The 22,040-nt window shown below is 44.9% G+C and overlaps 1 protein-coding gene across 1 annotated transcript in view; it reads right to left on the bottom strand.

The window, feature by feature from the left end:
• Positions 1–207: 207 nt before the first annotated feature.
• Positions 208–22,040, bottom strand: part of CREG2 (cellular repressor of E1A stimulated genes 2) — a 29,381-nt gene continuing 7,548 nt past the window's right edge. The window contains exons 3-5 of the mRNA XM_004753048.3: positions 3,031–3,144; positions 458–609; positions 208–338 (exon numbers count right to left, since the gene is read on the bottom strand). Coding sequence (XP_004753105.1) covers positions 462–609; positions 3,031–3,144 — 262 coding nt within the window. The 3' untranslated portion in view covers positions 208–338; positions 458–461. The remainder of the gene's footprint in view (positions 339–457; positions 610–3,030; positions 3,145–22,040) is intronic.

Genomic DNA, 22,040 nt, shown 5'->3' with positions numbered 1-22,040 from the left:
GACCGAGGCCGTGTGATGCAGGTTTAGCTCCTTCGTGCTCCCTGTGAGCTTCAAATCAAGACTGCTTTGGGCGGAGCAAGCAACAAAAATACTCTCACAATACAATGCAATCACATGGCACACACTTTTTTTTTTTTTTTTTTTTTGGTCCTAAGGGACAGAACGGCAACTGTCTCCACGTGTCACTTTGACAACCAACCATAATTCCCTAGTCGGTGAGACTGGTTGGAATAAGATACAGAGGTTATATATACGTGTACCTGCGTGAGCTGGGGGTTTGCAAATGACCACTCCAATCTCCAGCCTGGCACGGGGTTCCCCGGTCACCCTCTCTCGTTCTGCGGGGAGGGTGACAGGGCGGCCGGGAAGCCGGCAATAGACAGACAGCTGTTAGGCGCTGGTGGGCAGTGCCACGGAGAAGGTTTTCGTTTCCCACAAACCCCGAGGACCTTCTTACCGCATCAGGCCTTTCTTGGTGCTGCTTTGAAGTATTCCTCCTTGGAAATGTCGGCTACTCCTCCATACCATTTCTGCAGCCAGATATGTTCTACCTTCATCTTCATAAAGAACCATTCATACTGACGAGGCCACTTCCTCATCACGGGGTGTCTGCAGAAGTAAAGGAGAGGTCACAAGACAGTGGCTCCCGTCAGCAGCCGGGCCCTCCTGGGGCCCTGGTCCTTAGGAGGCCTCGGACCCCAGGCCTCTTCTGGACTGAGGCTAGAGGCAGAAGCCAGGGAACCAGGGATGGGGTGGGGGACAGCCTCAGGAAGGCAGGAAACGGCCACCTGCACAGAGGGGCAAAACAGCCTTCTACTTACTGACATTCCACTTTCTACTTACCGGCTTTCTCCCTCACGTGAAGAACACATGCATTCTTCTTCTTCTTCTTTTCTTTCTTTTCTTTCTTTTTTTTTTTTTAAAGATTTTGTTTATTTATTCGACAGAGAGAGATCACAAGCAGGCAGAGAGGCAGGCAGAGAGGAGGAAGCAGGCTCCCTGCTGAGCAGAGAGCCCTACACGGGACTCGATCCCAGGACTCTGAGATCATGACCGAACCGAAGGCAGCGGCCTAACTCACTGAGCCACCCAGGCGCCCACATGCATTCTTCTTAAGGGCAGGCACCGGACCCACTTCTTTTAAACTCATAAAAATAAAAAATTAGATTCCTATCTCAACATGTCAGAAACAAAACTCGAAGGCCAAGCGCCAACTGGGAAGGCTATTTGCAACAACGGAGACGTGATAATAGGCTGATGGCCTTTTGCAAGGGACAATTTGTTTTGAAGTAACTGTAAACACCCGGAGAGGTTGAAAGTACAGTAAACGAACTCTTTCTTTTCCCCCAAACCATTTGAAATGCAGTTGCTGATCTGATGCCCCAACCCTCCAAATACTTGTGCCGTCAAGAGAATTAAAGGATTTGTTGTTATTTTAAGCAAATGCATTTTGTACTTGGAACTGGAATGCATTTTGGCACCTGCTGGCATGGGGCAGGTTTACGAATTCCTAATCCAGGGGCCACTGGCTTTGTGGTTTTGCGTGAAGGCGGTGAGTGGCAGGTGGAGGGAGCTCGGGAAGACTCACGGTGAGGCCTTAGAAGAAGGGAAAGACGAGGTTGGTGGAAGCAGGAGATAAAGGGGCCCAAGAACATAGTGTTAAAAAATGTGTCAACACAGTGCCTGCTGTGATGCAGAATGCAGGAAATGAATTTAATAAACCCAGTGGTCTACCCAAGATTTTGGCCTCTTCTCACTGCCTAACATAACACGAAAAGAGGAGTGTTTAGAAATAGAGGGGACTTGGGACACCTAGGTGGCTCAGTGGGTTAAGCATCTGCCTTCCACTCAGGTCATGATCTCAGGGTTCTGGGAAGCAGGGAGCCTGCTTCTGCCTCTCTCTGCCTGCCTCTGACTACTTGTGAGTTCTCTTTCTCTCTGTCAAATACATAAAATCTTAAAAAAAAAAAAAAAAGAAAGAAAGAGGACTTTATAAAGATAAATAGAGTTCAGGGGCACCTGGGTAGCTGAGTCGTTAAGCATCTGCCTTCTGCTCAGGTCATGATCCCTTGATCTCTGGGATCAAGCCCGTCTGAGCTCCCTGCTCAGTGGGGAGTCTGCTTCTCCCTCTCTCACTCCCTCTGCTTGTGTTCCCTCTCTCACTGTCTCTCTCTGTGTGTCATATAAATAAATAAAATCTTTAAATATATATATGTGTGTGTGTATCTCACACGCACACACACGCACACGAAATGAGTGTTCTTTTCTCACCTATGTTCTGAAAATCCTGCATTCATGTTGATGTATCCAATTGCGATCCAATTCCAGAGTTCATTCCCATTTTCTCTATTTGTGTGTGTGAACCCCTTTTCCATGACAGTGGGCAACCACACTTCCACTCTCCTTTCTACGTTTACTTATTTGATGGTTCCTCTGTATGGAAAATCTTCCCTTCTCCAGGGGCTGTGGGCAGCGGTTCCAATTTACCACCTGCTGTCATGTCACTCTTCCTCGAACTTAGACAAAGTGTTAATCTGCTTGTTTTGATGAAAACAATCCCTGCACCCCAGGGAGGATACCTGCTGCTCCTTGGCCCAGCTCTGACCTTCCACTGCAGGTGGCCCCTACATGGACATGCCCCTCACTCCAGCCCCCCCCAGACCACCCCTCCCTGCCCACACCCTCCTCCCCCCTTCCCAAGCTCTGCTCTCTTGCTTGTTTGACCCCTAGAGCCCTGATTCTTCAACTTCAAGATTTTTTTTTTTTTTAAGATTTTATTTATTTATTTGGGAGGGAGGGAGACAGAGAGAACTAGCAGGGGGAGGAGCAGGCAGAGGGAGAAGCAGGCTCCCAAGCACTGAGGAGGGAGCTCAAAATGAGAGTCAATTCCAGGACCCCAGGATCATGACTTGAGCTGAAGGCAGATGCTTAACCAACTGAATCACCCAGGCGTCCCTCAATTTCAAGATTCTTAAACTTCAACTTAAACAGTGAATTTCCAGGCAAACCGACTTTCAAGCATATACAAACCTTGAAAACATGGCTTGCTTGGCAAATTCCACTTCTTCTGGAGATACGGCGATCATCTGGCCAGTGAGCGTCAGGCGGGCGCATCGGGGGTCTTCTGGGTCAACGATGTTTTTTCTGCACTCAAAGAACGTTTTTTACATGTTAAAAGATGATAGAACATCAGCCTGAAATACCAAAGATTTTATTAAAAATGAAAAATAGTCATGTGGTGGGTCATATCATTCAGGTTTTTAGATTGTGTGTGATTCCTTTCACATATTTTGACGCAGGCCACATGGAAGGTGTGTTTGGGTGTTACACTCCGGTCTGCACCCTCGGGGCAGCAAACACCCAGAGTGCCCTCGTGCAGGGGCCACGTACCAGCCCGGTACTCTAAGACCGCGGTTGGGAGCTGCTGTCCAGAATCATGATGCTGCTTTGCACACCTCTAGGGAGTGCCACTCGCTTAAATACACTTTGAGTGGTACTCCTAAATAAGGCAGTGGTAACCAAGGTGAAGGTTTTCAGACATCACTATCAGGAGGAGGAGGTTCCTCGCTCCACATAAGGGACGCTGGAAATAATGAGAACGTTAGTGCGACTGCACGTGTGACTGCTTGAGGAAGTGTTCCGGCAGTGGCAGAATTCTTCTAAGACTTGCTTTCATTGAAGGAGTCACCTGGCAGTGAGGGTGTATTTTGTTTTCTGGATATGACTCTTTCTCTGGTGAAATAGAATGCTAAAAGAATATGACATGATATGGTATGACATTTAATATAATTCTCCTAATTAAAAATTCTCATTAGGGTCACCAGATAAAATAGCATATGACACATAGTTATGTGAGAAAATTATTTGTTGTTTATCTAAAATTTAAATTTTCACATCTTTACTTATCTGTATATATATGTATATATTTACATAAACTTCACCCTTTCAACTGTGGAGGGTTGTTAGGATACTCAGGGCTGTGCAACCATCACTGTAACTGAATTTTAGAACATTTTCATCACCCCCCAAAACCCTAGCACCCACTAGCAGTTATTGTCACTCCTGGCCCTGCACCACATCCCAAGAAACCACTGGTCTTCTCTCCATCTCTAGAGATGTGCCTGTTTTGCCAGGACAAATAGAATCTGTCTTTGGGACTATCTTCTCTCACTTAGCATCGTGACTTCAAGAGTCATCCGTGCTGTAGCTTGAATTAGTATTTCATTTTTTTTATTGCAAAATATTATCGCCTTGTATGGCTAGACCCCGTTGTGTTTATCCATTCATCAGCTGACGGCCATCTGGGTTGTGGCCTGCTTTCGGGTCATTACAAATAATGCGGCCATGCGCATGTGCACACATGTTTTTGTGTGGACATGTAGTTCAGCGGTGGAACTGTGAGAAAGGGAATCGCCAAGGTTACGTTTAACTCTGTGCGGAGTGGCAGAACTGTTTTCCAAGCAGCTTTTGCGCTATCTTGCCTTCCCACCAGCAGTGTGCCGGGCTGGTTCCTCCGCATCTCCGCCAACACCCCTCTTGGTCTGTCTTTTTCCTTCCAGCCAGCTGAGTGAATACGAAGCCGTACCTCACTGTGGTTTTTGTTTGCATTTCCCTGTTGGCTAATGATACTGGCCATCTTTTCATGTGCTTATTGGCCATGTGTATATCTTGGCAGAAAGGTCTGTTCAAATCCTATGCCTGTTTTAATTTGGACTTGATGTGAAAATTTTTTTAAACTTTCATCAAGTCCTAATTATATATTTTGCTTTTGTTTCCATTTATAATTTTTTTAAAAAACTCCCAGCAACCTAGGGCAAAGGATATTTATCAAAATCCTACACATAAGTTATGTGCCATGAAAAAAGACAAGCATGTCCATATTACTAGATATTGTGGCTTTTGTCGTAAGACAAGAAATAGAAATAGGTATAAAGGTTGGGCAATAATAAGGTTATAGTTATTCACAAAGGATATGACTGTATACAAAGGAAAATGCAAGAAAATTCACACTCAGAACATTAGTATTGAAGAGAAAGATCAGCAAGATTTTTGAAGTCAAGGACAATAATTATAAAACAACTGCATTGCTACTTATAAGCAAAAAACTATTTTTAAATATTAGAAAGTATATAAGAAAGGGGCTCCTGGGTGGCTCAGTTGGTTGAGTGCCTGCCTTCGGCCCAGGTCATGACCCCAGGGTGCTGGGGTTGAGCCCTGTATCGGGCTCTCTGCTCGTGGGGAGGCTGCTTCTCCCTCTCCCTCTGCTGCTCCCCTGCTTGTGCTCTCTCTGACAAATAAATAAATAAAATATTTTTTTAAAAAACGTATATGAGATGGCAACAAAACCTCTAAAATACCTAGAGATAAATTTAACAAAAATTTTGTAATACCTTGGTGGAAAAAATTATGAATTTATTGAAATGCATAAATGGTCTAAATAAAGAAAGAGCTATCCCATATGCATGAATGGGAAAGCCCAATTAAATAGGGATGTCAATTTTCCCAGAATTAATCTTTATAGATGAGGTAATTTCAATTCAAATTATTTTTTTCCTTAAAATATTTTATTTATTTATTTGTCAAAGAGAGAGACAGAGAGAGAGAGAGAGCAAGCACACAAGCAGGCAGAGGGAGAAGCAGGCTCCCCGCTGAAGCAGGACCCTGGGATCATGACCCGAGCCGAAGGCAGACGCTTAACAGACTGAGGCACGTAGGCGTCCTTCTACTGAAATTCTGATTTTTAAAAAAGACTTTATTTTTAAATAATCTCTACACCGAATGTGCAGCTTGAACTCACAACCCTGCGATCCAGAGTAATGTGCTCCTCCTGACTGAGCTGGTCGGGTGCTACCAGTCCTACTATTTGTTAAATAGAACTAAACAAGCTGAATCTAATCTTTACCTGGGATAACAAAGGTCTGAGAATAGTCAAAACCATGATAAAGACAAGCAATATGGTGAGGGGTTTCCTCTACCAGGTAGCAAGCCCCACCGTAGAGCCATATTAATTAAGGCAGTGGGTACCAGTGCAAGGACAGATCCAGGGAACAGACCAGAAGACCCAGAAATAGATCCATACTTTTATGTTACTTGACATATGACAAAGACTGAATTAGAAATTAGCAGGTGAGGTTCTATTTATTCAATAAATAGTGCTGGAAAAAAATGGTTATCTGTATGAAAATATCTAAAAATAGATCCCTATGTCACACCTTGTACGAGTAAATTCTACATCTGAATTAATGATTTAAATGTATAAGGCAAAGCCCTAATACTTTTTAAAGAGATATTTCATTTATTTATTTGAGATAGAACGAGAGCAAGTGAGCGAGACAGCATAGGCAGGAGGAGCCGCAGAGGAAGAGGGAGAAGCAGGCTCTCCACTGAGTAGGGAGCCTGACTTTGGGGTTCGATCCCAGGACCCTGAGATCATGACCTGAACTAAAGGCAAATGCTTAACCGACTGAAGCCACCCAGGTGTCCCAGCCCTAAGACTTTAAGGACAAAATCTTTATGACTTCAGGGTTGGAAAGAATTTCTTAAGCAAGACACAAAGTGCACAAACCACAAATGTAGATGAATATGACTTATTAAAATGTAAATTCTTCCTTAATAAAAGACTTCATAAGTCAGCGAGGGGTTAAGTCTGTTCACTTCCATGAGCATTGCTTATCCTATCAGTGAGTGTGGTAGGCACAATTCTGGGACGGCCATGGTCATCTCTACCCCTAGGGCGCCACCCTGTACATTCCCTTCTCCTAGAGTGTGGGCAGGAGATGGCCCTCGCTTCTAGCCAAAAGAATATGGCAAAGGTGAAGGGATGGTAAGCCTATGCTTATAAGGTGTCACGCCAGTGAGAGAGAGACTTAGAGACGGTGGGAGAGATAGAGACTGTCTTACCCATGGGAGAGACTCTCCTGCTGGCCTTGAAGAGGTCAGCTGCTTGGAGTCACAGTCAGCTTCCCTGGCTATGGAGGGGACTGTGGTGGCTTCTGGGAGCTGTGGCCTCAGTCCTACAAACACAAGAAGCTGAACTATTCCACAAGGAACAACTCACAGGGAACCAGAGTTCCATAATGGGATGCAGCCCCGCTGGCATCTTGCTTGTACCCTGAGCAAAGGACCCAGTTAAGCCATGTCCAGAATGGTGACCCCCCCCAGAAACTGAGCTAACAGCTCCCTGCTATTCCAAGTCCCTGCGCTAGGGTTAATTTGTTGCATAGCACAGGGAATTAGTACAGTGCATTTGTTCAAACTGTAATATATATTTTTTAAAGATTTTTATTTATTTGATAGCAAGAGAGAGAACACAAGCAGGGGGAGTGGGAGAGGAAGAAGCAGGCTTCCCGCTGAGCAAGGCGCCCAATGCAGGGTTCGATCCCAGGACCCTGGGATCATGACCTGAGCCAAAGACAGATGCTTAACAACCGAGCCACCCAGGCATCACCAAAATGTGATTTTTAACCAATAATTTTCCCCCCCAGTTACATTATTACTGATTTCTGACTCTACATTTTGGTCAGAAAGTTATCCATGTGCTATCTATTGTTTGATACTTGTTAAAATCAGCCTTAAAGCCTCATGGTCAGTTGCTGTGTGCCTGAACAGAATGGACATTCTCCAACAGTTTGGTGCAAGGTTCTACAAATTACCATTACAGCAAGCATCTTGAGTGTCTTCAAATCTCTTATATCTTTGCAGGTTTTGTTGTTTTTTGCTTGCTCTGTCGGTTACTAAAAGATGCACTAAATATTTTAGAGGCCAAATTACTGCATCTCTGTCCTTTCCTCTCTCTCTCTCTCTCTCTCTCTCTCACACACACACACACACACACACACACACTCTCTCTCTCCCTCCCAAAGTAGTTATGCCATAATTTTTATTTTTACTCATATAAATACTGTGTTTACATTGAACACAGTGTTTACATAAGCCTCTATGAATAAACTTTTTATACAACCTTTTGTTTTCACTTGGAATTAGTAATAACTTCCCCTTTTTCTTTTTTGTTTAATTTTCTACAAGCCTCCCATTTACTAATTCCCCAACTTTTCTTTTTAGCACAACCAACACCAGATATATTTAATCGTATTCAAAAGAACTGAAACGTAAGTTCATACAAAACCTTGTACATTGATGTCGCTAGAGCTTTATTTATAACAGCCCCAAAGTAGAAATAAACCAAATGGCATCAAAATAGACAGAATATGGGCTAGCCATTCAACAGGCTATTTTACCATCTTTAAAAGTTTTTTGGTCCTGTTTTTATTTTAAAGCCCATTCTTCTGCAATATATTGTCTTCTGTCCTGAATAATTGTTTCCTTCTCTTCGTATTGTTTTAATTTCCCCTAGTTCTTTCTATCTGTGCATTTTGCATGGTAGAGATTTTCCTCAAATAGAGATTTTCCTCAAATGTTTTCCTTGGCTGTTTGTTCATTTTTAAAATGTGCCATCCCCAAGCCACTTAGAAATTCTGACTGCATGGGTATGGCTTTCTGACTAGTGGACTTCACTCTAAGGTGGTCAGCTTTGATGGTTCTCTTGAGGGACCCTTAACTATTCGGTATCTGTTTTTGTTTTATTTTTTTCTCTTGGGCTGTTCAGTATCCCTGGGGAAATCCTCAAAGGATTCTCAGACGAAGCCTTGTTGAAGATGAGTTCCATCCATAATTCACAGGAAAAAGCAAAAGCCAGTAGAAACAGAAACATTAGAAATAGATACCCAAGATACACTTCATTGATTATAAGGATATCTAAATTGAATAAGATCTCCCAATCTTTAATCGAAAGATTAAAGCGTAGCTCTTTGGAGGTCTGGTTTTATATATGGACCTTATTTCCAACTCTTCATCTGACCCAGTCCAAGCTATTGTTTCTTCTTTCCTTTTGTATTAAAACCTTAGCCTGAAAAAATAAACAACAACAACAACAACAAAAATACCAAAACAAACCAACCAATCAAAAAATGCCTTCCCCTCCAGGTGCCTGGGTGGCTCCATAGGCTAAGTGTCTGCCTTTAGCTCTGTCCTGGGAGTGAGTCCTGCACTGGGCCCTTTGCTCAATGGGGAATCTGCTTCTCCCTGTCCCACTGCTCATGCTCTTTTTCCTCTCTCACTCTGTCTCTCAAATAAAAACGAACGAATAAACAAACAAACAAAAAACCAAACCACCTAAGCCTCTATTTTTCTCAGACTGGTAAACCCCACTACAGTTCTGGTTCTGGTTTTTGGTTTCATCTTCATTTTTGACCCCTAGGGATTTCTTTTTGTTTCTTATGAGAATGCATTTAAAAGAACGTTTTTCTTCCTACAATTTTTAGATTGATAAAGTCCATAGTTGTATTTTAAAACTTTAAACCAAAAATTTTTCTTTTTTAAGATAAAAACATAATTAGTTTCCATGTAGAAGATTTAGAGACTATAAAAATATGTTAGAAACTAAACATAAGTGTGTTTTAAAATAAACTTGGAATTCTATCCTACATAGAGTTTTTATCTTATTTTTTCCTCCTAAAAATTAAATTGTGAACATTTTATTTGGAGAAGCACATGCTGTGAGATCTATTTACTCACAGAATTCTCAACCATTTTTCTACCGTTCCTGTCCACTGAGCATACAGAAGGGGCTGGAAGACTACAGCTCTGATGCTGAGTGATGTCACACTGTACTGTGAGGCTGTCTGGAGGAGCCAGGTCACAGGAAGTGCCCAGTGTCCGCTCCCAGTGACCTTGTGAGCTGAAGCCCCACGGACGGAGCCTCAGTTTCTTCTCTGGAAAGTGGGGACATTAATTTCTTGCCTGTCTTCTTCACAGAGTTCAAAGATCTGTAAAAGCACGATGAGCATCATAAGGAAGTAAAGAATGTTGTTCTCACACAAACCTGAGACTATGGTAAGTTAATGTGAGCTGGTTAAAGATAGAGTAGCTCTTCTTTGAGGCAGACTAAATGATTTCCCTTCCCCTGCCTCGAAAGATTTTTCTGGCACTGCATCTCATTATCGAGTGAGAAAACTTGATGATGGATTGTTCTCCAACACATCAAAGGAGAGAAGGAAGCAGGTGACATGTTGCATTTCCCTTTTGCTTGCGGCCAGGTATAACCAGGAGAAAGGAGGATAAAGTGCTCTTCCCTTGTCTGTCCTGCACAGTCTGTGTGGCTGAGTATCCTAATAAATGGTAAATGCAGAACGACGTGAAAGGCATATAGTGAGGTGGCTAAGAGCATGGGCTCCTGCCACGCCTGACTAGCTCAGCTGGAGAAGTGTGCGACTCCTGATCTTAGGGTTGTGGGTTCAAGCCCCACGTGGGGCATAGAGATTATTTAAATAAAATCTTAAGAAAAAAAAAAAAAGGGTGGGCTCCTAATCAGTCTCCGAAACTGGAATCCTGTCTGTGACTCAAACTCTTTATGCCTCAGTTTCCTCACCTGTAAGAAACAGACATGAAGAGTTCCTGCCTCATAGTGGCGTTGTGAGATGTCAGTGTGGGGAGACAGGGAGACTTCTCGTTCAGTGACGAGGAGGGTTAACAGTGGGGATAACTACTACTCAGCCTTCAATCAATTGGTGAACCTGAAGGAAGATACTTGACATCTCCCTACAGGAAGTACCCATTCTATTCTACTTGTCTCTGCCATAAGCTGTAAAGAGCTGCCACAGCTCAGGGAGGTCTAGGGTGAAGCGGCAGACTGCGTAAATCTGTCAGATTCGGGAGTTTTCTTGCCCACGTTCTCCATGTTGGCTGGTCAATGTTAAAGGTGAGACTTCGCTATTCCCTCCACTTTAATCTTCTTTTTTTTTTTCTTCTGGAGAGAAAGAGAGCGCACAAGCAGGGAGAGAGGCAGAGGGAGAGGGAAAAGAAGGCACCCTGCTGAGCAGGGAGCCTGACTTGGGCCTCGATCCCAGGACCTGAAGATCATGACCTGAGCCAAAGGCAGATGCTTAACCATCTAAGCCACCCAGGCGCCCCTAAGCTTTAATCTTTTATTTCTCACTTGGTTTAGACCAAGCAAACGATGGCCTGTGCCCTATTTCTGTTTGGTGTGACAGAGAAGAATGGATTTTACATTGTTCAAGATGGAGAAAATCCAAAAGAAGAGTAATTTTATGACCCATGAAATTGATAATGAAATTTGGATTTCAGTCTACTTGAAAAAAAAAATTGTATTGGCACACAGTCACATTCGTTTGCCTGGGGCTGCTTTCACACTACAATGGCAGAGTTGAGGAGTCATGACAGAAGCTGTACGGCCCACCACACCTCCAAAATATGCCATCCTCCTCCTACAGAAACCATTTTCTGACCCCTGGGTTGGACTGTGGGGCTGTTTGGGGCACCTGGGTGGCTCAGTGGGTTAAGCCTCTGCCTTTGGCTCTCCTCATGATCTCAGGGTCCTGGGATCGAGCCCCGTATCAGGCTCTCTGCTCAGCAGGGAGCCTGTTTCTCCCTCTCTCTGCCTGCCTCTCTGCCTACTTGTGATCTCTTTCTCTGTCAGATAAATAAATAAAATCTTTAAATCATTGGTTCTCCTGGAACCCCTGGAATCCCTCTGTGAGGATTAAAGGCATGAATTCACATAAGGTAATGAGAGGAGTGTCTGGCCTGTCATAAGCCCCCAGAGAGTGATGTTGCTGCTGCTGCTGCTGCTGCTCAACTCCCTTGGGGGCTGAAAGGGTGGAGTGGCTGGAGAGTTCCAGAATTGTACAGCCTAGGCTGGTGGTGGTATCGATCATGAAGTAGCAAGAAGACTGCCATGGACCGAACTGTGTGGCCCTCAAAGTCCGGTGGTGAAGCACAAACTCCCATCTGAAAACAGGGTCTTCAGAGAGGTAATTCAGGTTCATGGATGACTTAAGGTTCATGAGGTCATGAGGGTGGTGTCCTCATTCGAAGATAAGCAGATCTTATATGAAAAGAGCAGGGAGGGGCATGTAGAGGGAAGCCCACGTGAGGACCAAGCAAGCAGGAGGCCATCTTCAAACCCAGGGGAGATGTCTCAGGGGAAACCAACCCTGCTGACACCCTTATCTTGGACTTCCAGCCTCCCAACCTGTGAAAAAATAAATTTCTATTGTTTCGGCCTCCCAGTCCGTGGTATTTTGTGACAGCAGCCTGAACGAGTCCAAAGATAGCAGGGACTGAACGGTGACTCTGAAATGGTGACTAACACAATGAAGTCCCTCGGCATCATGGTCAAACTTGTCCCCACTAGAAGAACCTTGACGGTTTCTAGCTGGGCTGCACATTTCAGTTCAAATCTACCCACCTAGTTACCAATCTGTCTGTTTCGCTTTATAATTTGATGACACCTTGAGAAAATCCTAGCATTTCTTTTTTCCTCTTTGAAATCCAGTATCATTATTTGACATTCATATATCTTCATGGGGATGTTTTGTCTGCTTGAGGCCCTGGACCACAGAGGGTCAATTGACCTGGTGGGGTCCAGAGACTGGGTCACTGAAATCAGTCTTACAGACACTGTATCATAAAACAAAAGCCCTGAAGCATGATTCACTAAAACTCATGCTCACCCATTAAATTGCATTCAAATCTTGAGAAAGGTACATCTGTTAAGCAAAGCGTATATTTTGCTGACATTTAAGGAACTTGTTTTCACCTGCCTGGAATCTTTTCTTTATTACACAGCCTGCTGAGTTATAACAAGAGAGAGAGTGGACATGCCCAGCTTTAGGTCAGTTGCTTCATGTGAGAACACTGTGTACTACTGTTCAGGACACCGCAAAAATGTAGTTGCTGAATTGTGAATTTTTTTTGTGGGTTAAGATGAAAGAATGATGGGAAGAAATCCACAGAATAACTACAAAAAATGAGTCTACATAGAACTTTGTAAAAACACCTGAGACAGGAGAAAATAAGCAAGAACAGTAAACAGGAACTAAATTTACATCTACTGGAGGAGACTGTCAGCAGTTGTACCTAATTCTTTGTTCACTATTACGGCTAATTTCTTCACAAAGTTGCTCTTTGATAAAAGCAATGAATTAGCATTCATAAGTAAGTCATCACCAAATTTAAATAGGGGCCATCACATTAAAATAGGGAGCGTTTTGCTTCTCCACTGGTGGTGATTACCCAGAATAGAAAGGAGATTATGTAATGATGTATGATATGTTGGCCAACTGAATGTAATTAAAAAGAAAAAAAAGGAGATTATATATTTAAATAGGTACACAGAAAACTTTCCCTTTACCCAGCTAGACTCAGTATAAGTTCCTTCCCACCTGTGGTAGGCAGGATAATGCCCCCCACCAAAGATGTCTGCAACCTAACATGTGACTGTGTCAATTTACATGGCAAAGGGAAATTGAGGCAGCTAATCAGCTGGCATAGGATAGAGAGACTGTCCTGGATTATGCAGAGGGGCCCAATGCAGTCACAGGGGGAGTCAAAACACAGCGTCAGAGAGATGTAGCCATGAGAAGGACAACCGGCCATGGTTGGCTTTGAAGGTGGAAGGGGTCACAAGTCAAGAAATGCAGTCAGTTTCCAGAAGCTGGAAAAGGTAAGAAAATGGCTTTTCCTCTAGAGACTCCAAGAAGGCACACAATTTTGCCTACATCCTGAGTTTAGCCTACTTTAAGACCTGTTCGGGACTTCTGCGCTGCATAAGTGTAATGTAATAGATTAGTGTTATTTGAAGCTCTGAGGTTGTGGTGCTATTTCCGCAGCAAGAGGAAACTCATTTAGCATCTGAAAAAGGAGGGGTGGCAGCCCCAGCCTTGGTCACATGAGCACAACACACTGAGGTTACTGGGGGGACCTTTTCGTTTCTGAGAGCCTCCTTTGGTGAACAGGGGCTAGAGACTGCACTCTCCTTCCTCTGGACACTGTACTTTGCATACTGTTTAGGCATTCACCTCTCCCTGACACAGTGTCAGGGAACCCTATCCCATCTACCCCCCCCCACCCCTAGATCCTGAGGGCTGGGATCGCCTACACCAGCCCGCTCTATCCCCGGGCCTGAGCGATGGATTCAGGGATTGGCACAAGAAGTCTGGTCAGCAAAGCTCAAGGAGCTACTTGCTGGGGATTCTGGGATGGCAACCCCCTTAATCTTCTTAGAGTTTATCTGGAAGAGGGGTGCACCTTCACTGGACAGAAAGAGGGAGTGGCCTCGAAGTTGCCGGCACCACATCTGGATCACAAATGGGGCCGCCCTTAAGGTGTAGCAGAGAAGGCAGAGAGGAGAAATGAGAAGATCTCATTTTGACTGGCATGGCAGAGGCCCTAAGAAAAACCTACCTCTGGACTTTTCAAATATGTCAACTAATGAATTTATTTCCCTAAGCTCCTCTGAGCTTTTTTTTTCCCCCCTATTTCTTGGCATCTGAGAGGTTCCTCACTGACAGAAGGGTTTGCAGTTTCTGGAACTCTCCCTGTTCTGAGAACGGATCTTGGGGTTGAAGCATGACCACCTGAAGCTGTGGGGTAGTAATAGTGATCCACAAACTGTTCTTGATACAGGCAGTAAAATCTTGATGGAACTGTGTAAAGGAAGGATCATTCCCGCACGCATCCATTTCTACTAATACTGTATTGCACAAAGCAAAGATGGCCCGTGTTTAAAAAATATTCACAAATTTGTGCATTTCTCAGAGATAAGACTCCCTCCACACACTATCCATTTGAAGGCAATTCTCCATGGGTCTCTCATGTTTCTGACCTCTTGTGAGCAGAGGACTCGCTTCCTTTGTTCAGGACCGTCTTTTCCAGAAGATGTTTATAGAGCAGACTGCCTTGGAACATAAAGTGTTTCCCTCTGGGACTAAGGGCAGGCTTATTTACCCACCCATGGTCTTCCTCGGGGATGGTGGTTGGGGCAGGCAGGCTTGCTCTTTGTTACATAAGACTCTGTTTCTCTAGGCTGAGGGTTCCTCTCTTGTTGTGTAACCCATTGTGTGTACAGATGCCCTTTGGCCCTCATCACCTCCCATGGAACTGGGGTCCACGGGAACCCCAGCCATAACACACCGCTGCTCTGGTCACTATAATTGTGGCGAGCAACACAGTCCCTTGTCTCTGACCCATGAGTTTTGTGTCTTCCACCAGGATCTGCAAACCACGACAGGCTCACTTGGTGATTAGAAGGAGCACGGCCAACTTGCTTGCAAACAGGGTCAGGTCTTAAGACCTGTCACAGTCCTCAGCACCACATAAAACCGTTAAGTTTCTTTGCTTTTGCTTGGAATTCATTCAAATCAGAGAGGTAAAAATAATATATCATGCTGATCCCAGGCTCTGATTTGAATATGCATATATACCTTTGAGTAACAAAAATTAGGGAAGGAGTTATTTTAAAGCGTGATCTTCCCATTAAACAAAAATATTTTGTTATAGGGATTATAGAGTGAAATAAGGAAAAATGACTTTCTTGGTTCGATATCTGGAATCCAGCGGTGGCGTCTTCTTTCTGGATTAGTCCAGGACCCTCCTGGTCCATCCCCAGACTGGGGATGTGTGTAGCTCTGGCAGGAAAGGAACTGCCTCTTCTCCTGAAGCTCCTCCACGTCTGTCCGTTTACTTCTTCTTACTGGTTATCACTTTGCACAGCGCCCCAGTCTGATACCCCATCTGCTATTTCCTGACCTTTGACTCTCGCTTACCTGCATTCCTTGGCTCCTGATAGAGCAAGAAAATAAACTCACTGCTAAAGAAACAATAACCGACTGAGGCTGGCCAGGAATTCATGCGTCTCTGTGTGACGGGGATAGAGGATGCTACGGGTGGATGGGGGGGGTGAAGGGGAGCCAGCACATCTCAGGAAGGGCTGCTCTTCTGTTTACAAGAGCACATGAATGAGTCTAAGTGATCAGGACAAGACAAGGCCCCCTCCCCAGTGCACCCAGGCTGGTGCACAAGAGGAAAGGCAGGTAAGTGCATACAACCCTGTAAAAGGTGTCCTCCCTGGTGTCATTGCATTTTGGATCCCGGTACCAGCAGGAGACACAGAAGAGTTTGTTTTTGTTTGCAGAGGTTGCTGAAACTCAGAGAAGAAAAAGAAAGGCCCAGGCAAGAGACATGGTGTTTGGAAGGGAGCGTGCCGGGAGGCTGGAGGCTGGAGGTAAGGAGCAGAGGCGTTCCCCGTGCCCGCAATGAGGGGCAGCCAGTGACCGGAGCGGGGACACTGTGGGGTCTTCTGAGAGGGGGGCAGGGGTACCCTGGCAGCTCCTCATCTGCAGTGCTGGGCTCTAACTGGATGCTGCCCTGAAACCACCCAAACCACCAGGATTCCACCCAAGCCTCCTATGCCATTCTGCCCACACCGCCGGAAGCCCATTCTGGGCAAGCGGGGCTTGCTGCTCAGCTCCTGTGATTGTGCTTCTTGGACCCACCATGGCTCCTGGGTCAGAGGGAGCGCAGCCACTCCCTGAGGAGGTGCCACAAATCCCACAGGAGCCCTCAGAGCGTGCTTTGCTTTGGTCCTCAGAGCGTGCTTTGCTTTGGTCCTTATTCTGTGTTAAAATGGTCTAGCTGTTGGGGCTCGCGCCTAAGAGGTAACCTGTCTGGCATCGCTTGTTCAGGTGTCCCTCCCCAAATCCTATTACCCATCTTGCCCGGAGTCGTGCAGCAAACAATGGATCCAGCAAGAGAAGCTGCGTGGCCCTCTCCCACTTAACTCACTTGAGAGGGGAGAAGGAAAGAAGGCAGCCCCAGAGGAGTCAAACCCAGAGGCTATGCGTGCTCAGTGGGGAGCAGAGCTGTCCCTCTGCAGAGACCGTGTGTGGGGAGGGGCAACCCTGCATCCTCCACGTCGGCACTCCAGCTCTCAGCCCTCAGCTCCTAATCTGTCAGACGGAAGGTGGCAGCCTAGGGCCAGGCCCTCAGGGGCTGTAGCTACCGCTAAGCACCCTGGAGCCTGGTCCCACCTTATAAGGAAAGCTGTGCTGCTTCGAGAATCACATCTGCCTGCAGCTGCAGCTGCGTCAACCTCAGCACTGCCGGCTCACAGGCACCTCCAGGGGAACGGGCTGGGAAGGCAGTGGAGAGCCTGCAGACGCCCCAGAGCAGGGGGTCCTGGGACTGGGCGATGTGGGGGGCTGAGACTTAGGCTCTCCTCGAGAGGCAGACAGAAACGAAGCACATCCTGGGGAATGAACTAACTCGTAGTTACTGGGACTGGAAAATGTGAACACATCTTTAACCCAGGAAGGAAGAGGCAAAAAAAAGGAAGGGACTTTCAAGAGGTTTCTGTCTTTGTTGTTTTTGTTTTGTAGATTTATTCATTTACTTTAGAGAAAGAGAGGGAGGCACAGTGCGTGAGTGGGGCAGGGAGGGGGCAGGGAGAGAGGGGGGGGGATCTCAAGCAGACTCAGCCCAGAGCCCAACCTGGGCTCCATCTCAGGACTCTGAGACCATGACCTTAGAACTGAGCAGAAATCAAGAGTCCAGCGCTTAAAGGACTGAGCCACTTAGGCTCCTCAGTTTCTTAGTTTTGAAGGACAGGTCAGGTTGGGTTGGATGAGATGGAAATGGTGGACAGACAGATGCGAAGGAGAGGCTGACCTAGTGGAAATCACAGCTCCCGTGTGGATTTCTACTCTTCTCCCCTACTGTGGAGCGATGTGGTTTTAACAGTTAGGGGCCCTTTCCACACGTGGTCATTGCCTGGGGAGTGCTTGGTAAGTATTGTTTGAAAGAAAATTTGCCTAGTTTCATCACAATATTTACCATGTTCCTTTGCATACAATACACTGAATTCAATTAATGTTTAATTGAATTGTATCTTCCCACCACATCTCTACATTATTAGAATAACAGCTTTCCCTCACAAATTCCTTTGTAATCCAATTAGTTAAAGTCTTTTTTCTTAGACATTTCTTACCGTTCTACATAGATAATTTAGGTACACTTCTGTATTGTCTCAGGAGAGTTACTTCAAGTATGTCCTCTGATGGGGGAGACCCACCTCACAAAAGTGAAAGGACACTAAGCAAGACTACATAGAATGAATGAATGAATGATTTTTAAAAAGATTTTATTTATTCATAAATATTTATTTATTTATTTGACAGAGAGAGAGAGAGATAGGGAGAGAGAGAGAGAGAGCACAAGCAGGGGGAGTGACAGGCAGAGGGAGAAGCAGGCTCCATGATGAGCAAGGAGCCCAATGTGGGGCTCTATCCCAGGACCCAGCGATCACAATTGGAGCCAAAGGCAGACGTTGAAACAACTGAGCCAATTAGGTACCCTAGAATTTAAATGTCTATATTGAATCCTGAGTTTTTCTCCTTCTTCCAATGACAAAAGAAGAGAAAATTAGACAAAAATGCATTAAGAAAATATTTGCAAATTATACATCCAACAAGGATCATATCCAGAATATAGAAAGAACTCTGGCAACTGAATAATAAGAAGACAAATGGCCCAATTAAAAGCAGGTAAAGGAACTGCCTTCTGCTCAGGTCATGATCCTCGGGTCCTGGGATCGGGTCTCACATCAGGCTCCCTGCTCCACGGGGAGTCTGCTTCTCCCTCTGATTTTCTCCCCTCTCATGCTCTCTCTCACTGTCTCTCTCTCAAATAAATAAATAAAATTAAAAAAAAAAGAACATGAGAAGACACTTAACATTGGTAGTCATTAGGGAAGTGCCTATCAAAACCACAATGAAATACCACTTCATATCCACTAGGATGGCCATCATAAACAAGCAGACAATAACCAGTGTTGGTGAGGATGTGGAGAAACTGGAAACCTCATACATTGCTGATGGGAAGATAAAATGGCACAACCAGTGAAGAAAACATTCTGTTCCTTAAAAAGTTAAACATATACTTACCCTATGACCCAGCAGTTCAGGTCCACTCTGAGGAGGATACCAAAGAGAATTGGAAAAAAAAAATGTACAAAAACATAATATATAACAGCCAAAACATGGAAACAAATGTCCATCAACTGATGAATAGATCAGTAAAAACAGATAATTAGAATGCAGCATATTCAGACAATAAAATGGTATTTGGCCATAAGAAGGAATGAAATACTGAGACATGCTAAAACATAATGAACCCTGAAAGCTGATAAGGGCAAAACTCTCTAAAGATCTACAAGGGAGGGGTGTCTGGGTGGCTCAGTGGGTTAAAGCCTCTGCCTTCGGCTCAGGTCATGATCCCAGGGGCCTGGGATTGAGCCCCACACTGGGTTCTCTGCTTTGCCAGGAGCCTGCTTCCCTTCCTCTCTCTCTGCCTGCCTCTCTGCCTCTCTGTCAAATAAATAAATAAAATCTTAAAAAAAAAATAAAGATCTACAAGAGAAACCATTCTAGATTTCTTTTTAAGTCAGCATGACTGTTCATAAACTTTGTTCCAACCCAAAGCCTGATTTACGGCCCTCCACGCATTGTACACCTGCTTTGTGAAGGAGTAGCCCAAAGGAAACCATCTTGTCCTTGAGATAGTGATCAATGTTCCTGCTCCCTGAATTCCTTGATGATAAAACTCTTGATTCCTGCCTATATGCTAATCCATAATCTTTTGAGCTTCTAACAGGATGTAAAAAATATATAACCTTGTAAAAACGATTCATTCTCCGGAGTACTTTCTTCCCTGTGAAGAGCATGTTTCCCTGGCAGCTATCCTAACTTGGGCTCGATTAAATGCTCTTTCGTGCTGTTAGAGATTCTAAAAGATTTGTTCATTTTGCATTGACAAAGCATCGTGCTAAGTGAGAGAAATCAGTCATAAAAAGCATACATTATATAATTCCACTTACAGGAAATGTCCAGAATAGACACATTCAATAGATACACAAAATAGATTAGCACTTTCCAGAGGCTAAGGGCCTCGTAAGAAAACACATCTATCTTAACGACCCTAAAAGCTTTCTGGAAAGTGTATGTTTACGGGAGTTACATCCTTATCATGAATCCAAATCGTTTCAGCTTAAAGTAGAATCACGTCTAACAGGTGACTGATGGGGAAAGGTAGGCAGAGATGTGGGGAAGAGGCGGTGTAAAGACCCAGGAACCAGAATCATCGGTGGACCTGTGAAACGAGTGCCCTGGGAACCACGAGGACAGAACTTCATGGAGCTGAAAGGAAATTTCGGAGAAAGAGGTGGCCGCGGGTTCCTGGGAGCGCTGACCTGGGAAATGAGTAGGACAGGAGAGAATCCCCGAACATCCGCTCGGGAAGCCTTCTCCCCACACAGCTGCCTTCTCTCCCAGACAGCTCTTCTGAAATCAACTCAGGTTAATGCGAGCTGCAGGACTGCAGGGATGTGCAGGCAAGAGAGAAGAGGCAAAGTGAACCTGGACAGAGAGCCATCTGTTTAGAAGATTTATATGTTGCCTTCGAGGGGAATGAACAAAATTCAGTGAAGAGAAATTGAACTCAGCTTCTTCATCTGATGAGGGCTGGGCCCAGCGCTTTGAAATGCATGTCACGTCTCAGGTAGACAAAGTGCGGACAGAGATGCAGCTTGGCCGCTAGCAGGTGAGCTGTTGCAAGCACATGCTTACACTGTGTGCTCACTTGCCTGAACTCTTCTAGAAAAGGATGAAAAAGAGAGCCTTCCACACACAGCTCTTGGGGCACAAATCCCAGAGCCTGCATTTGGCATTAGACTGGGCTAAGGTTTTTTAACTACTGTTCAACATCATCTTTTCTTCCTTACAAGAATGGTTAAAATGATGTAGGCTAAGGGACATTCCTATTTCCAGAATTTCTTGCTATTTTATGCAAAGAAATGATTAAACTTGGTGCACTATTTCGGTTGCACGTGCCCAACAAGCATTTAGCCTGTGCTCATGGCATAAAGGCAGACCAGCCCTCCCACCAACACCCTCCCACGTTTCACCAAAGGAGCTTCTCGTGCTGTCAAAGTTTCTGTCACATGCCAGGGCTGCTCAGAGGAGAGGGCGGGAACCTGTGAACCAGCACATTGTCCCAAACTCTCTAGTGTGAGCAGTACTTTTTTGATGTATGATTCTTTAATGTTGAATTGCCTCTGCAACATGCACCCCTCCAAGCAAATAATTCTGAGGGACCATCATTTCTCAAGGGATCCCACTGTGTTTTACACACCCACCCAGCTGCAATCCATTCACAATCTGGCACCTGCCTCTCAGAAACTAGATTCCTTTACAATCCAAAATCTTAGCATCTCCTCTTAACGCCCAACCACACTGAGCCCTGGTCAATTAAAGAGCTTTGACAAGCTTCTTGTTTGGGGAGGGACGCCCTCAGATGGGGGAAATGAATGAGCCATGGCAATATTTCATGAAAAGCCTTTTGGGGGAAAAGTAAACAGGTGTTCTCAGATCTTTTTTTTTTTTTTTTTTAAGATTTTATTTATTTATTTGAGAGAGAGAGAGACAGAGAGAGCACAAGCAGATAGAGGGGCAGAGGAAGAGGGAGAAGCAGGCTCCCCAGTGAGTAGGGAGCCCAACGTGGGGTTTGATCTCAAGACCCTGGTATCATAACCTGAGCTGAAGGCAGACGCTTAACTGACTGAGCCACCCAGGTGCCCCTCAGATCTTTCTTTCTTGATAACTAAGTAGAAACCTAGCCTGTGTCTCAATTATCAGATTTTTTTCATTGCAGGGATAATGCTGCTGATAAGCCCCTTTAGGTTCTATTTATTTCCAGATCTTCAAAATGAAAGTTCATCTAATGCCAACGAGCACAATTTTCACTCAACAGAAGAGCCCTCCCTGGCCCAGACGACTTGCTTCGCCTTGGTTCTCTGAGAAGATGCAAAGCCTAGGCTCCATGGTGTTCAGGCCTGCATACTCAGTAAGGAAAGATGTTTCCGCAGAAGAGAAATGTCTCTAGTGGGCTTTCTTTGTCAATCAATATTTATTGGATGTTCATACCATTGGGTCTCTGGTGAGCATAAATTCACTTAGGCATAGGAGCCTCTCTACATGCTGGTGTCTTCGAGGGGAGAGGAAAATGAGAGAGCGGGGGTTGCTCATTGCTGGTGAAATCTTGTAAAGTGGAATCTTATTCCCAATCTGTCATGTTAACCTGAGCCTCGTCCCTTCAGAACCTCCAATCCTATCCTTTTTCGGCACTGAAAG

This window comes from Mustela putorius, unplaced genomic scaffold, assembly GCF_011764305.1.
Source record: "Mustela putorius furo isolate JIRA1106 unplaced genomic scaffold, ASM1176430v1.1 tig00000224_pilon_pilon_pilon, whole genome shotgun sequence".
In the NCBI taxonomy this organism is placed as follows: Eukaryota; Metazoa; Chordata; class Mammalia; order Carnivora; family Mustelidae; genus Mustela; species Mustela putorius.
This window is presented reverse-complemented; position numbering and strand designations above follow the sequence as displayed.